Here is a 16787-nt window from a genome sequence, read left to right as displayed (position 1 = left end):
AGGTACCCCCACTGCGTCACAGGGGGCGATTTGGGCTGAGGCGTTGACGGGCGCTGGAGAATTAGACTCCGGTGCTGTGTGAGGAGGGCGCTGCTGTCACCCCTCCGCCGGCTGTTTTTTCCTGGGGGCGGAGGGGGTGTGACACCCCAAACTGCCCCGTGGGCAGGCTCGTGATATGACACCCAGCCCCCGTCTTATGGCTGAGCAGAGCTGCCGACTTGAGAGCCGATTTTCCAACGTGCAAGCCCCGCTATGGGCCAGAGGGCCTTGAAAATTGCCACGGAAAAACCGGGCCCTCCAATCCCCCCAGCAAGGGGCCTGCTTCCCAAGTGTGCCCGGCCCGGGGGGAGAGGACCAGAGGCAGGAGCCATTTGCACAGCCGGCCTCAGCAATGGACTTCGGCCCAGCCCCTCCTGTCTGTGGGCGGCGCAGACCGGGCTGGACCCCTGCACTGGCCGATGCGGGGGGGGGGGAGGTTACAGAGCTATTCTGAGGGGACTGAGGAGAGAGGATCAATTCCGGGCCATTTACACGGCGTGTGGCAAAGCCTTTTAGCGCACGGCGGCGTCTCCCTAATGAGCGCCGGGCGGCCCACGTGCTCGCTCGCCGACAGCGCCGCGTGCTGCATCGAGGGGTCGTGAATTATAAATCAGCGGCTAATGGCTTTGGATGCCTCTGACCCCTTTCAGCGGCAGCAGCTCTCCTGCGGGCGGGCGTCCCGCTTCCCCCGGGGCCTCTCTCGCCCCGGGCAGGGAGCCAGCGTCGGCCGGCTGGGCGGGAGCGCGGTCTCTTGGGAATAGCACCGTCCTTCCCACCCTGGCTCTGCCACCGAAGTGCGGCCACCTCTGGCAGGCCGGAGGTAGGGAGGGTCTGTCGCCTCAGCAAGGCACCGCAGTTGGAAACCGAAGCTGGTTTCCGCCATCTCTGCCTGAGGGATCGGGGAAGAGAGGAGTTAATAGACCCTGAGACGTGCCCAGCAAACCCGCCTCACAGGTCACCTCCTTCAGCATGCTGGGGGGATCTACGCCCTTGGTGCTCTCCCTCCAGCAGCGGGACCATTCTAATTAGGCTGGGGAATTGCCCCAGTGCCTGAGGCTGCCTTCATCCATCTCCCCCGTCCTTCACCTCCGGGCTGGCACAGATCTGCTCAGCCCCGCCAGGGCATTTTCAGACCTGCCACCCGCTGGGGTTCTACACCGGCCTGCGGGGGCCTCGGGCTGGTGGCCGGGGTGCCTGGGTTGCCCTGCTGCCTCCGTAGCGTTTCATTGGGAGGCCTGCTCGGGAGGGAGAGAGAAAGAGCCCCTCAGCCCCTCTCCTGTCCCAGCCCTCGAGCCTGGGCCAGGCAGGGCTCCAGTGACAGGCGTGACCCTGTGCTGGGTGGGGCGGTGAGGGCAAAGGGACTCTGGGAACCGTTCCTAGTGGGTGCGATGCTGCGGGCCCGTGACAGCCAGTGTGGAGCTCAGTATCCCCCTGGATCCCTCAGCACCGCGTTGGGGGGAGTCCCCGGGGGGCGAGCTCCCATTCGGAGAGGCCAGCGGCTCAGAAGAGGCACAGCACAGGGTGTGATCTGCTAACCTCACGTGTGTCTCGGACGTGCCCGGAGCCCGACACGTCCGACTCCACAGCCTGACGATCCGGCTGTCGGTAGGGGTGAGCAGGTGACGTGCTGCTCTCCAGGGCGTGGTCAAAGATTTCCCTTCTGACCCCCTCTCTCGGTTTCTTTAAAGGGTCTTCAATAAGCAGCGAGTCTTCCCCCGTCTCCTCGCCAGCCACCAACCACAGCTCCCCTGCCAGCACGCCCAAGCGAGGACCCATGGGGCCCATCATCGTCCCACCGGGCGGGCACAGCGTGCCTAGCACGCCCCCCGTGGTGACCATCGCCCCGACGAAAACTGTGAATGGGGTCTGGAGAAGCGAAGGCAGACAGGTAACGCATGTGTGTCTGTGTGTGTGTCTCTGTGCACGTGCTTCACACTTACAAGGGATGGAAACTCTCATGCTTCAGAGCATAAACCTGCATCTAACTTTTGGGGTCAGGAGGGAATTCTCCCTGGAGGCAGGTTTATCCCAGCAGTGCAGGGGCCTTCCACCTTGCTCCAAAGAGGCTGGCCAGCATGCCAGAGGAGGTGGCAGTTTCTTATCCAGCGCCACAGGAGTGCGATGACTCTCCGCAGGGGCGTGTGCTGTGTGTGCCAGGCTCCGAGGACAAAGCCCCATGTGTGCAGCGTTGTTTGCTCTCTGTGTCTGAGACCGTGCACAGGAGCCGCTGGGTGGGAACTTTGCTCTCCAGCCAAAGGGTTTTGGTTCCAATGCCAAGTGTGATAAAAGGAGTGAGAGCCGGGGCAGCCTCTGTCTCTAATCTCCAGGCAGCCTGCAGTAAACAGCTCCATGCACAGCAGCCCTGGGGCTCCTGGCGCCCCGACCCCGTGTGGTTTGTCCTGTCCTGTCCCCCCCGCCCATGCCCATGCAGCAGTCGGGGCTGGAAGCGCTTGCTAATTAAGACTCATTGTTCACGGTCCTCGCTGGTATTTTACGGCGGCTTCCCGGAGGGATCACCCCACTTGGAAATACTAATTAAAGCGCGACGCCGAGAGGGGGAGGGAAGCAAAACTCTTGGTGCTGCCAGGGACGCAGGGCGAATCCCAGCGGAGGTCCCGCAAAGCAGGGCCTTCCGCCGACGCCTTGGGAGGGGCAGGGCGCTCCCAGTGCTGCGCTCCCAGCCTGCCCCCCAAGGGCTGCTGCATTGATTTCCCCTCACCCCCCCCCCCGCGTTAGCTGCTCCTGAAGCAGTGACCTTTTGAAGATCTAGGTTAACCCGCTCTGGTGTAGTGTCTGGTGGAGCCGGGCTTGCGGCCTGGCGCCTTGACACAGGGAGGTCACTGCCCCACGCACAACAGGCGTGCGTGCGCTAGCGGCTGCTAACATCACAAAGAGGCCGTTCCTCCTCCTCCTGATCCTCTCCGGCCCGTGTGCACAGCTCTCTGGAGGGGATGGCCGTGTGCGAATCCCAAGGCCTCACAAGCCAGTCTGCCTGGGGCGCAGCGCGCGCTGCCTCCCGCGGGGCTTTGTGCTGCTGTAGAGGTCCACACGCATCCATGGGCGTGCCTCAGTTTCCCCACTTGTACCCAGGAGGCAATTGGGCTTCCCCGGGGCTGGCAAAGCATAGGGAAAGGGTGAGCTGGAAGGGGCCAGGTCACCCCTCAGTCGCCCTGGAGGGGCAGCGCAGGCCGAATGTCCCCTGGGCCATGCTGAGGGGTGACTTGCCCCAGGTCGCTCAGGCAGTCTGTGAGAGAGCGGGGACTTGGATCGCAGTCTCCTCAAGTCCTGGGCTGGCGCGGCACGCTACCCATTGGGCAAGCTGTCCCCTCAGGCAGGAGGGAGGCAGGAGAGGGATCCGTCCCACACCGCGCCGGCAGCCCGCAACGTGCCAGGGAAGGCTGGAGCCCTGGGGCCCATTTCACAGACGGGAAAACGGAAGGGCAGAGACACGATTTTCTCCAGAGCCCAGGAGTTAGCCAGGTTCCCTCCTCTGGCTGCCGCGGCAACCGACCCGAGGGGAGGTGGCCTCGGAGGGAACTGTAGGGGTCCCGTGTTCCTGACAGGGCATGGGGAGCGGGGGACGGTCCCCTGAGATCTGCCCCCAACAGCACTGCCTCGCCTCGGCACCGCGTCCCTGCCCCTCCCCAGCTTCGTGGGGCTCCGGTCATGAGCCTTCCTCTGCCGGGCCCTGTGGCTTGGGGCCATGTCCCCATCTGCCACAGGGACCAGAGACCCGTTCCCTGGGCTGAGCGCCGCGGGCACGGCTCTCCCCTTCCCATCGCTCCCCGTTGCTTCCCGGGGAGCTGCCCGGCTGTGCCAGGTGAGAGCCCTGGGGGCTGCCATGCCCCCCCCTCCTCCCGCCCAGGTCCCATCACCCGTGGGCAGAGTGCGGCGCGGCTCTGGGCTTGGGGGAGTGACAGCCGTACTTGGGGCAGCTCGACTGGCTCAGAGAGGGTCGGGGGCTGCCCCGGGGGAGTGGCCGTCTCTACAGGGAGAGCCATTGTCTCCCTGCCTCTAGCTGGGGGAGGCGTTGTTAGTGTCCTTCCCCCATTCTCTGCGCAGCACCCCAAGGGCGCCCCTGTCCCCGGCCTCGCCGCAGCCTGAGTCCTAGCGCCTGCCCCGCCGCACCGCACCGAGCTCCCCCTCTGCCGCGCGTCCCGGCCGCTTGCAAAGCCTCCAGCGCCCCGCGAGACAGGCCCGGTGGGGAGGGCGCCGGAGCAGGATGAGCAGATGACACACGGCCCTGCAGTCCCCGCAGAAAGACGCAACCGAGGCTTTAATCCCCTCCTGGAGGGGCGGGAGGCCGTGGGGAAATCACTGTGTCACGTTAGAGGGGCGATCCCACTGCCGAAATCCAACCGGGGAGCCGAGCAGCCCAGCCGCCGGCTGCGCCTCCTCCAGGGTGGCCGACCTTTCCCCGGGCACGGGGGGGCCTGGGGCGGCCAGATGAAGTGCAGAACGGTCTGTGTTACACCTAAGAGGGCACGGCCTGCGTTCGCGCGGGCGGAGATCCCTCGCCACTCTCCTGGGAATGACAGGCTGCCTGGGTCCCTCCTCTCTGGTCGGCACGGCCCGGTGACGTGGAGAGGGGGGTGGGATCGGTTGGGCAGGAGTTTCCCTGCCCTGCCCTGCTGCCACGACACACACACCCCCTCGCCCCCCGTGCGCCAGCTGGGTTCTGAGCTGAGGAGACGGCGGTTTTCGTCCTGGGTTAGGAACAAAAGTCCCAGTCCCATTCCAAATGGCCGCGTCCGGAGCCCCTGCTGTCTGGCTGATGGGGGGTGGGGGGGTGCCAATGGCAGCCTGTCTGCAGGGCTGGCTTTCCAAGGCCCCGTGTGCAACGCCTGACTGACCTGTTTGTTTTATGGCCGTTATCAAAGGCCGGCTGGATTTATACTTGCTGGGCTGTCTCGAGCTCCACAGGCGTCTGTGTCCTCCCTGGATGATTAATGGCGCCGGAGAACAAAGCTGCCTGTAAATCTGAAGGCAGGTGAAACGGGGGCCGGGTGGGAGCTCTCCTCCCTCCCCCGCACTCGCCTGTCTTATCTCCACCCGGGCATGATGGGCCGGGAGCTGCGCACGGACCCACACCCCCATTGGGGGCGCCCTCCTGCTCCTCCAGCGCCGGGCCTGGCTCAAACCGAGAGGCCCCACGTGGCACCGCGGCTGCCCTTTGGCTCATGTTCCTCTCCCTGATGCCCCCGCCCCCTGCCTGCCAAAGGGTTTTGCTCCCGTCGCCCTGACCCCTCCCTCCCATCCCGTCGCCTCATTAGCCCGCGAACGCGCCGTCTGGAGCGGGTCAGAGGTGGCCCGCGGGGCGTGAAGGCAGCCAAGCGTGGGGGTCCGGGTGCCTGCGAGGCGCCGAGCGAACAGATGTTCTTGCTCATTAGAAATTCCCATCAGTGGGGCCCATCTCTTTCAATTAATTATGGCCGATGTGCCTGCGGACGCGCCGAGGACGACTGGCGGAGCCATGGGCTGCGCGCGGGTTAGTAAATACACTTGACGGATGGAGGCAGGTCCCCCGACGGTGCTGGCCCGGTGCCGTTTAAATCTTAGCCGCCGTGTGTTCCAAGATGCCGCTCTGCGGGGCCGTGCAGATGGATGGGCCCCCGTAAGAAGGGCAGACATTGCAGACCCGAGCTCCCCGTCTCCCTGGGAGATGCGTGCCAGACAGGAGGAACGGCTGGCTCCTCTGGCCGGGCGTCTGGAGGGGGGGCCGGAGGAGCTGAGCGCGCAGCTGAACATCTCCAGCGTCCAGCCGAGGGCCCGGACTGGTGCCCGGTGCCCACGTGAGGCTCAGCTCCCTTCCTCTCGCCTTGCGGAGGAGCTGAGCGCCGCCTGCGGGAAGCACGCGTCACCAGCGTCGGCTGGCGTGGCCCCTCCAGTCCCTTCCGCTCCCCAGAGCCAGTCCGTGCTCCAGCCCCAAGCGGAGGGGTGTGCGGAGGCCTTGTTGGCGTGCGGTGGAAGCGCTGGGGGAGAGCCATGTCCGGAGAGGGGGAAATCCGCAGCTCCGCCAAGGGCTGCCCAAGGGAGCAGGGCAGGGAGAGGAAGATGGTGATGGTAGCAGCCAAGCATGGCCTGCGAGCCTTGCCGGGTGCTGCTGTGACCCAAGACAGCAAGGCGACCCCCGATGAGTCCAGCCGAGCCTGCCGGTACCCAGCCTACGGGGGCGAGAGGCCTGGCCCTGGGTAGCCAACCCACTGGGCTGTCCACGGAGCAGTATCCTGGGCTGCAGAATGGTCTCCCTGCACCACGCCCAGACCCCCGGCTGCAGGGAAGGCGTCGGTGGGAAATCCTTGGAGCAGCGGTCAGGGAGGGGGAACTGGGGGTTCCTTGGCGTCCCACAACAGGGCCCGGAGGAGCCCTCGTGACAGTCTGGTCCGACCCCCAGCGCGGGCCAGTTTTTAGAAGGAAGATCCCGTCTGGATTCCAGAATTGCCAGTGACGGGGGGTCCCCACGACCCGTGGGAAATGGGTTAATTCCTCTCCCTTTGTTTTCAAAGGCAGACGGTGTGCAGAGCTTGCTCCAAGCCCCGCACTTTGGGGGGCCCTGCGACGGCCACCTCAACTGTCCTTTGGACGGGACGGGCCCCCCCATTAGCTGCGGGGCCAGTGTGGCCCTGGCCCCCTCCAGCTCTTATCACTCGGGGAACGGACTTGGGGGAAGGGCTGGGGCGGAGCAGGGATGGGAAGAGGTGTGGCATGGGCAGGGCAAGGGGGGCGGTGCGGGCATGGGACCTGGCGCGGGAGGTGGGGTTGCCTGGGGGTTGCCCCGGGCCCTGCACCCCCTAGGGATGGCCCTGCTGGGGTGCAGTCCTGGACGGGGAGGGCTAACGGGATGAATTGCTCAGAGGAGGCAGAGCACGGCTGAGCTTATCCGGAGCTGTGGTACCGTGCGCAGGGCTCGGCAGGCAAGTGTGTCAGTGGCTGCCAGCCCTGGGGCGAGGCATGCCCGGCACGGGGCGGGTTACAGCTGTGAGGGTGGGGTTATCTGCCCCCTGTGCGGAGCAGGGCAGGTGTCTGAGCCCCAGTGAAAGGGCTGGGGGAAAGACTGGGGGGGCTGACCCGTGTTTCGCCACGAAGTGGCTCCGGAAATGCGCAGAAAACCAGCTCCAGGAGGGGCGGGGGACCCCTGAGCGCGGCGCGGGAACTCTGATTTTGACTTCTTTGGACGTCTCTGACCCACTTTTCCGCCTCCGCACACACGCAGGGCCCTGCCGAGCGCCGCCGGCTCCCGCGGAGCCATTAGAAAGTTGTTCTCCCTGCCCGGGGGCCGCAGAGCACCGCCTGGCTCTCGGCCGGGGGCAGCGCACATTACGCCGGCGGGCTCAGCAGAAACAGCAGTGCAGACATTGGATAGGCCGCGTGCTCGGCGGGAGCGGCGCTGGGCAGCGGGCGGTGACCCGGAGCCAGCGCTGGAGCAGGGCAGCCCCGGGGGAGGGGAAACGGCTCAGGGAATGGGATTTCCTCCTGGATCCGAACAGGGACCAGCCCAGCCAGCCAGGGCTGTCGGCCAGAACGGCCCACGCAGCGGAGGCTGTTTGATCGCCCAGCAGCGTGTTAGGAGGCCAACGGGATGAAGGTTTATACGTGCGGCGTCTCCCACTCCCCGGCCACCTGCCTTGCCCATCCTGCCAGAGGGAAGCTTGTGGAGAGGGCAGGCTCCGTCCTTTGGCCCGGGAGCTCTTTGTGGCAGGATTTTATAGGCGCCCGGTCCTGGCCCGTGGCCTCAGTGCGCTGGGCCCTGTCTAAACACGGCCCAGAAAGCCGCTCCCCGCCCGTCGGCGCGAGCGTTTTCTCTGCCGTGCCCCGCGCAGCCGAGCCTCGCGTCGTGCTCCTCCTTTGGGCGACTTCAGGGATTTTCTTTCGCATTAAACATTCCTCTGCTGGGCTTGCAGCTCACCCGTGGGAGCCCACAACTCGGGGTGCCATTTGGCAGCTTCCAAAGGCATTGGCTGTAACCCTCCTCTCACCGCTCTCCCTCCTGCTTTCCTTCCCACGCCCCACCCCCAGGCTGCTGCCACGGGAGGGTGGTCCAACCACAGCCAGGGGACAAGTCTAACAGGGCCATTCCAAGGCCCATGCCAACCTCTGTCAGAGCCAGAGGGCCTTGTCCCCCCTTGCGGGTGGGGGGTCAGCCCCCCAGCTCTTGTGCCCCCCCCCCCCGAGCACGCCACTTTCTGCCCGTGGTTTCTCCCCACCGTGCCCTCTTGAGCCCCTGAAGGGTTACGCAGAATGTCCTGAGCCCTGTCAGTGTCTGTCCCCGCAATGGGGGGCGGCGTCTCCAGCCAGGAGAGGGTGATGGCTGTGGTGGCAACAGCAGCCCCAGTGCCTCCTTCCCTTATTTTCACACGTGCAGGGGTGCTGTGACCACACCAGCAAGGAGCTGCCTTTGCAGCTGATGCCAGGGCTGCCTAGGGGAATGGCTGACGACAGACCAGTCTGCCTTATCCCAGCACAAACGCCAGCTTCCTAATGCCCCCGTCCCCTTCTGTGTCCCCCCCCGCAGCGCCAGGAGAGCTGGGACAGCGAGCGAGCAGCTGCCATCCCAGCCGTGCTCCAGGGACGATGGGCTGGCGGGGACGTGAAGGACGGCCCCGTGCGGATCGCTCCTTCCTCCCGCAGAGCTCACGCGGTCTTCTCAGCCCGTCCGCAGGTCTGTGCTGGAGCCTGCGCTCTCAGCCCGGCAGGGCTGGCTGGAACCTCCGGCTCTTCCCAGACCCTCTGCGTTTTCCTTGTCTTAAGCGATTTAAACTGTGGCAATGTTTGGACGAGAATGTGTGCGTGTGCATGAAGCTCACATCCGTCTTCCGTTCGCCCCCTGGCAAAGTTCCCAGGGGCCAGCGCCCGACGCCCCTCCATCTCTTTCCCACGTGCTCGTTTTCTGCGCTGAGGAGTCAGGGGACGGTGTGTGCGCAGGGCCATGGGGTGGGAGGAGAGATTGGCCTAGGTTCAGTCTGAAGCACATCTCCCTAGATCCGGGCGCTTCCACGGCCAGCCAGGATGCACAGCTGCACCACAGAAACTACGCTGAGCCATGGGGCTGGCCAGGCTAGTCGTCCACGTGGCGCAGCCTTGGCATAGGCCCCTCTGCTCCCCGCTCCCAAAGGACGGGGTGTAATGGAGCAGGTTTCTGGGGGCTCTGCTGAGAGGGTCAAATCGGGGCAAACTGCTTCGAAACAGGGCTACGGGAGGGCCTCATCTATAAGGCGCCAAACCAGTCAAAAGAGCATTTCTGTTTGCCACACTGGCCAGCAAGAAATCACACAAGCAACCTCCTTAGACACTCCTGGGCCACCACTGGTACCCGTCCTTACGCAGGTGAGGGGTGATGAAAACCCATCTCACCACCTCCGATCCCAAAGGACCAGCCATAGCCCCAGGCCGATTTGCACCTCAGATCTCACCCAACAGAGCCAATCCTTTAGAATCGAAGATCTACTCTGAAGGGCTATTAGTAAAAGAGAGAAAAGGTGGAGAGTAAAATGGTTAAAGAAATCCAAGGACATACATGCACCAAAGGGACGTTCTCCGTGCAGGCTCGGAGCAGAGATGGATGAACCGCTATCCTCCAAGTCTCTGCGGTACGTCCTTTGGTAGGAAGAGGCCTGAGTTCTTTTGGGCTCAGTCCATAGCAAAGCTGCCCCTGAAGGGATGAGCTGGCGTGAAGCCAAACGGAGGAACCTCTCGGGCTCTTTTTATGACTGCGCTCATGGGGCGGGAACCCCACTGGCATGTAAGGACCTGCCCGGGTGGAGTTTGTCACACGAGTCACCTAGGCAGGCAGCCGTGGCGTACGTGTGGGCTGCAGGTTCGCAGCAGCACCACTTACAGTCACTTCCCTCGCTGCCCTTTCACAACAGGTGGGGAACGCCGGCTGGTATTTCCCAGAAGCCATATCCGGAAGGCCAGTACCTGGGCACCTCCCTTGGCCCACTGTGTGCCAGCATAGCAAAGGGGCTGCATTTTGCATTTTCATCCCAGAATCCAGTAACATCACTCGGGAGAAAGGGAGTCTTCCTGAGCAGTTCCCTGCAGCTGCCGTGGGTCTGACTGCAGGACAGGAGCTGATAGCCTCCTCCAGGAAACCCATTGCTGGGGAGCTGAGTGGAAGTGGGGCTGTTTCTCCACAGGGTGACCCTGGGACCCCCCAGACTAGCAGGGAGCACATCTGCTGCCTTTTCGTCTGTCCTCCCCCCACCCTCTGCCCCGGGCGGTTTGTCCCTGACACTGACAGGTCGTTTGTTGTCTTGTAGCAAGAAGCAGGATCGAGAGGCAGCAGCAGCAGTCGCGAGCGCCTGATGGCCGAGCCGCCGCTCTCCCAGGAGAAAGCCGGGGGCCCCGCTGTCCCGTCTCACCTCCTTGGGACACCTTACTCCTTCGGGATCCCCCCCACCGCCGTCGTCCAGGATTCCCGCTTCCCGCCTTTAAAGTGAGTCGAGTCCCTGGGCGCGTGCTGGGAACAGGCGCTGCCGCATCAGCCTCCCGCGGTGTCGGGTTTATGCGTGTGCTGCCAGCGAGGCTCTGGCACTTCCCACACGCGAATCCTCCAGGGGGGTGGCCTGCTATTGTGCCTCAGTGCCTGGCGTCTGCCTGCCCTGTTCCAAGCTAGTTCCCTGGGGGCTCTTTTCGCTCCCACCCGCGCCCCAAAGAATTCGGCGTCCCCGGAGAGCAGGCCGTTCTGTAGGAGGATGTTTGTTTAGCTCCTGGCATAGGCCAGAGAGCAGGAACCGAGGAACACAGAACCGAGATCTGCAACCCCCTGGCTTTTGCTAGTCCCCGGAGTGGCTCACCCGTTGTATTACTTGCCCGTTCACCTCCCATCAAGTTCCAGGACGCGTGTTCTGTGGCTGGGAATCTCATCACAGACGTTGCCTTGAGCCATGAGGTTTTTGTGTGCTGCTCCCGCCTGTCCTATCCGGGGTTCTTCCAACGCAAACACAAACCACAACTCTGAAGCCGTCTTTCTCCATGTATGCTTCAAAACCTCAAAGCAACCAACCCAGGAGCAGGCGACAAATTCAAACCAAAACTGAAGCCTGAGACTGTCTCCAAGGACTGGAGGGGTGGGAGGGGGGAGCTGGGGGACAGCTGTGGGGCGTGGGGCAGGACCACATGTAATTCAAACAATCTGCTTTGGAGAACAGTATTCCAAACACCAGTGCTGGCTCCCTCCCCAACCCAGACCCGCCCCCAGCGCAGACCTAAGATTCCTGTGCACATCCTCTGAAGGACTGTACGGGAAACGTGCTGGGTTACATTTGACTGGGGAGATCTAACACACACACCCCAGGAATGGTGGCTGGGTGATACTGTGCTCCCTGGCATGGCTGCTGGCAGCGACAGCGGCTGCGCTGACAGCTCTCACTAGTGGGGGCAGCACTCCGCTCAAGCTGCCCCACCGTTCCCAGGCCGATCCTGGGGCCAGGCAGTTGAAGGGAGGGCGATTGGGTGGGTTGCATTCTGTAGCGTTCACTCCAGGCAGCCCCCTGGCTTTTGCTCGTCCCCTGAGCGTGGTTTGGGAGTGGGCCTGCCCTGGAAGTGCCCCCACGGGGGTGCAAGGACTGGGGGGTCTGGCTGGCGCAGGGCAGGTAATTCCTGTGCTCAACCACTAGTCTCTTAGTAGGAGTTGCCCCTCCCTAGATCCAAGCTAATAAGGACATACAGATGCTTGCAAATCTCCAGGTCTGGGAAGGTCACTGTCTCTCTCCCTCCCTCCTTCCCCGCCAGCAGCCTGCAGCGGCCTGTCCACCATGTGGTGCCTCCCAGCGCGGTCACTGAAGATTACCTGCGGAGCTTCCGGCCCTACCACACCGCTGAGGAGCTGCGCATGTCTTCCCTGCCTCCCATCAGCCTGGATCCAGCCACTGCCGCTGCTTACTACCACCCTGGCTACCTGGCCCACCACCCCTTCCCTCATCCAGCCTTCAGGTGAGCGTCAGAGGCCAAGGAGAGAGGGAGCGAGCAGCGGCTGTTGTTCTCCGGGCGTCCAGCCGACAGCAGCTGCTCCCCTCACCTTGCGGGGGCCGTGGATTGAGGCAGAGCGGTGCAATCAATTACCCCAGCGTCGGCTTTGGAAGCCGCACAGAAATAAGTACACGTTAGCCACAATTGATGGTTCCCTGGGTGCTTCAGTGCAATGGTAATAAGGCATTGCAGGGAGGTCGTTTGCCACAGCAGTGGGAATTCCTGCGGCTGGGCTGATAACTAGCTCCTTGAGCGTGAACCCTTCCTGCCAGGCGCGCATCTGCTCTGCTGCTGGGAGCAGCGCCGATGCCCCTTTCCTTAGCTCGGGGGGGGGAGAGGATGTGGTCCCTGGCTTGCCTGGGTCTGGCCCCTGAGGCTCAGCACTGGGGAGCCTGCACTGGTGCTCCAGCCACCGCCACCCTGCTGCAGGCTGGCGCACACAATCTACTAGCCTGGGGGCCCCCTCAGCTCTGGGGAACGTGGGGAGTGTCTGTCTCCTTTGCTTCTCACTTGTGTGTCTCCAGTTCCTGTGGGGCAGAGCCATGGCTCTCCGCAGGGAGGCCGGTGGGAAGTCAGCGGAGGGCCGGTGAGGGGAGCAGGCTCTGAGTCGTCAGACTGCGCGTGGTGACAGTCAGGCCGGGACACTCGTCCCTGGCGGGTTGACAGGAGCCCACCGTACATGCGAAGTCCCCTCTCCCATGGGTGCTTCCCCTGCAGTAGCCGCATGCTCCTCGCCTCTGCTGCTTGCTGGAGAGGGGAGCTGGGCGGCTTCTCAACCTGCCCGGTTCTCTCGCTCCAGGATGGATGACTCCTACTGCCTTTCGGCCCTGCGGTCTCCCTTCTACCCAATCCCCACGCCGGGTTCGCTCCCGCCTCTTCATCCGTCAGCCATGCACCTCCATCTGTCGGGAGTGAGGTACCCCACCGAGCTGCCCCACTCGTCGCTCTCGGCCCTTCAGTCTGAGCGGATGTCCAGCCTGACCGCTGAGAGGTAAGGGCTGTTTCCTGGGTCAGGCTGCACGCAGCCGCTGGGCGGGGAGGCGGGGGGAAAGGAGGCCTGTGGAGAGACTAACTTTGCCGTTCTGTTGGCCATGCCAGGCTGCAGCTGGACGAGGAGCTGAGGCAGCGCGAGAGGGAGCGCGAGAGGGAACGTGAGAAGGAGCGGGAGCGGGAGCGGGAGGCTGATCGGGAGCGGGAGAAGGAGCGGGAGCGAGAACGGGAGAAGGAGCTTGAACGAGAGCGCGAGAAGGAGCGGGAGCGGGAGCGGGAGCGGGAGCTGGAGCGACAACGAGAAAGGGCCCGGGAGAAGGAGCTGAACCTGGCCAAAGCCATGGAGAGCCCGTTTCTGCCGGTGGCGGAGCTACATGGGCTGAGGAGCCACCCAGCGGAGGAGCGTGTTAAACCAGCTGAGCAGCTGACGCCAACAAGACCAGGTAATTCCCACGTGCCGCAGAGCCCAGCTGAGGCCTCCCACTGGGCCTGTCCTTCGCGTGAGCCTTCTGTGAGACTCGCAGCTCACTGGGAGAGCCCTTGAAAGCTCACAGCAAGGCTCAGCCCTGCCAGCTGAGAGGTGCAAACCAGCCCCAGCTCCAGGATCTTGTCCCAACCGGAATGCCACTGTGTCGAGCCATTTCTGGGCAGGCGGGCCACCTTGACTGCAGGATGGGGCCCCCAGCAGCTTCCTGGGGCTAGCGATGTACCAAAGCTTTGTCCTTTCCTAGCCCCCTCCATCCCCGCCCCAGACATCAGTGAACGTAGCCTCTTAGCCCCTGGGTGAAGCAGGAAGGCTATTAACCCCCTTCCACCGATGGTGAAGCCAAGAGGGTTCAGGGATTTGCCTGAGATCCCAGAGATGCCTGTGGCGAGGTCAGGGCTACAGCCTAGATCTTGCAGCTGCCGGCCCTGTTTTGCCCACCGGGCGGGCTGTCTGTGCGCTAGTTGAACTTTCTAAGATCTGTGTTGGGATGCTGACTGGGCCCGTGACTATGCCACATGCAAAGCTCGCTGCCCTTGGTCACTCCCCTGGCCCAGCTGTCATCCACAAACGGAGGGGCTGCGCTGAGTGGACAGTTCTCCCTGACCCGCGCGTGTCCTCTTCCTCCTGCAGAGAAACCCAAGGACGCGACCATCCCGACGCCTAAGGCCGTCCAGCACCCTTTGCACCAGCCGCCCGCCTCCCACCACCCCGTGCCCAGCCTCATTTCCAACCACAGTGTCTTTCCCCTCGCCGGGAGCAGCGCGGCCACGGCTCTTCTCATCCAGCGCACCAACGAGGAGGAGAAGTGGCTGGCACGCCAGCGGCGGCTGCGGCAGGAGAAGGAGGACCGCCAGTCCCAGGTGTCGGAGTTCCGGCAGCAGGTGCTGGAGCAGCACCTGGAGATTGGGCGGCCTCCGAACCAGCCAGAAGCTGAGCACCGGGCAGAAAACTCCAGGTAAGGGCTGGCTCCAGCGCCGCCACGCTCCGGAGCTCTGGAACTGGAGCAGCAGAGCTGCCCGGCCTGGCTTGTGCGATTCAGGAGGCAACCACTGACTTGGGTGGAAGTTCTCGGCTTTGCTTGCGTCTACCTAAAAGGGCTCCAGGCTGCATCCAGGCAGCTGAGCTACCATGAAAGGCTGGCAGGGCCCCTTTCTCGCAGGGACAGGCCGGCTTGGGGGGCGAGCAGCGGGCTAACGGGCCTTTCCCTTTTAGGCCTCTGGGTTCCAACTGGCCTGGGCTGGCAGTGACAGCAAGTGAATACCTCCTGTGGGCTGCCCAGTGTGTCCTCAGTCCAGCCTGGCGTCCTCAGACCAGTTGCTAGACACTAGATGTTGCTAAATGCTGCCCTTGCTGGCAGGATCAGCACGCAGGTTGCGGGGGCCGCGGTCCATGACATGCCCGAGTGGCAACTCCTCCCAGGTCAGGATTCCGACACCTTGGCAGGGCAGGAAGAAGTGTTGTCCTGGGGCTGTCAGTCTGGCACCATTCACCAGCATTTACATTTAGTCCCAGTAAGTACAGGGGCAACATCTTGTTGCTATTTAATGAGAGCGGAAGAGTCCGGATTCTTTCCAGGTCTGACTGCTCCGTCAGAGCATCCGTCTGTGTCGGGTACCAGCTGAGCCCGGGGTACAACCCGGCCTTCCGAGGCCAGCCCCCGTCCCAGCCTAGCCCTGCGGCCCAGCGCCCCTCTCCACCTTGCAGGGCCGCGTCAGCCTTCAGCGCTGGGAGCAGCTCAGCACGTCGGAAGGTGTCTCTGGGGCAAGAGCAGCAAGAAAACACGCAGCCTCCAGCAACACCTCCTGCTGTGGCTGCCCCTCCCGCTAGCCCTCCACATCGCCATGCGACCTTGGGGCTGCTGGCTCATCCGTCTCTGCCACTGGATCCCATTGTCCTTTTGGGGTCTCCAGGGGATTCACCAAACTACTCAGGAACAAATGGGAGCAGATTGTAGGGCTGCACAATGGCAAAGTCTCACTGCACTCTCCACTGCCGTGTCCTCAAACCCACGCCATGCAGCTAAAGGCCGCCTCCACTATGCAGCCTGGGGGCTAGGGCGTCTCCCTCCACCCCTCCCCAAGCCCAGGCCAGCTGGGAGGGAGGGGGGCTGTGCTGGGACACAAGGAAGCAGGTGCTAATCTGTCTTGCTCAGCAGAGGTGCCCTGTCTCCCTTGGAGAGGACTCACTCACGCTTGACAACGGAGACATTGAGCTAGTTAGCGTCCATGGCAGCTGACTCAGAAACCCTGCTACCCTGCCATGTCGAATTGAATCCGCGTTGCTTCCCTGCTTCCTGAAAGGTCTATTAAACAAGCAGGCTGCTGTGACATGGGCTAATTTCTTCAGTGCTCTGCAGCTACGACGGGATCGATCTGTCCTAGCCTGGCCTGTGGAGCTCGTGGGTGCTGGCGGGTGGGGGGAGTGCTCCAGGTCGGAGGTAGAAGAGGCTTGTCTCCTGCTCGCTGTGGGTGTCTGGACCTCTGCTTTCCACAGCTCCCTGGCAGCTGTGATATAAATTGTAGCACTGATCTGAACTTGACGCTTCACTGCACGGAGGTCTGGGGCTCTGAAGTGGAAAACTGTTAAATGCACAGCTTCAGCGCATGAAATATTTATTCTGCGAACAGTTTTATTCCTTTACCGGTTACTTAAGAAGGGCTTCCCGGTGTCGTTCCCTTTGTGCGCCTAGAGCACTGAGTGCAGTGCCCCTATCTCCTCGCCTTTGTTCAGCAGAACACGGGCCGAGGCTGGATCTTGTCGTTTGTAGCTGGCTTTAAAATAGGTTTACCTCCTTGGTCCTGGGTTCTGACCCTCGCAGGCAGACTGCTGCTGCTGCTGCTGTGCGGCTCCCCGTGGAACAGAGCTCCGTGCAAGCACAGCAGTCCCCACACAGATCAAAAGGCATGATCAGAGCCTTGCGCTGGGAGTAGAGATGTTAGCGAGTAGTGCCCTGGAGTATTGACTACACGCTCCCCACCCCACCTCCTCACTGCCTCTATGAGAGGCAGCAGGAAGGAGGGGAGTAACAGGAGCCAGTGCTGGAGGGAGCTGGCTTAAAAGCTGGTTCTCCCTAGCGCCAGCTCCGTCTGCAGTGCCACCACCTCCCTTCCACCACAGCCTCTATCAGAGGCAGCGGGCGGCAGGGTGGGGTGGGGGGGAAATCGGGGAGGCTGTTGCAGCAGTAGTCCCTGTTTGTGCGGTCCCAGCAGGGAGCTAGGCCTCCCCGCGCACCAGGGCTGCTTGCAGCAGCAGCCCCGGTCCACGGCCAGCCCTGTCTGCCACGAACGGGCTGGTGCCGGAG

General features: G+C 63.4%; 1 protein-coding gene across 9 annotated transcripts in view; it reads left to right on the top strand.

Moving 5' to 3' along the window:
• The window catches only part of GSE1 (Gse1 coiled-coil protein), a 342537-nt gene that overhangs the window by 306687 nt on the left and 19063 nt on the right, over nucleotides 1-16787 (top strand). For 4 of the 9 annotated variants that reach the window (XM_075939946.2, XM_075939941.2, XM_089781531.1 and 1 more), the window contains 7 exons: nucleotides 1728-1927; nucleotides 8552-8698; nucleotides 10299-10474; nucleotides 11773-11973; nucleotides 12809-13000; nucleotides 13108-13442; nucleotides 14117-14441. In XM_075939946.2, coding sequence (XP_075796061.2) covers nucleotides 1728-1927; nucleotides 8552-8698; nucleotides 10299-10474; nucleotides 11773-11973; nucleotides 12809-13000; nucleotides 13108-13442; nucleotides 14117-14441 — 1576 coding nt within the window. The remainder of the gene's footprint in view (nucleotides 1-1727; nucleotides 1928-8551; nucleotides 8699-10298; nucleotides 10475-11772; nucleotides 11974-12808; nucleotides 13001-13107; nucleotides 13443-14116; nucleotides 14442-16787) is intronic. The other 5 variants (XM_089781532.1, XM_075939945.2, XM_075939942.2 and 2 more) reach the window with 3 other exon arrangements.

This window comes from Pelodiscus sinensis, chromosome 12 (genome assembly GCF_052426305.1).
Source record: "Pelodiscus sinensis isolate ZL-2025 chromosome 12, ASM5242630v1, whole genome shotgun sequence".
Taxonomy (NCBI): Eukaryota; Metazoa; Chordata; order Testudines; family Trionychidae; genus Pelodiscus; species Pelodiscus sinensis.
The sequence above is the reverse complement of the archived record's forward strand: the minus strand, read 5'-3'. Positions and strand labels throughout refer to the sequence as shown.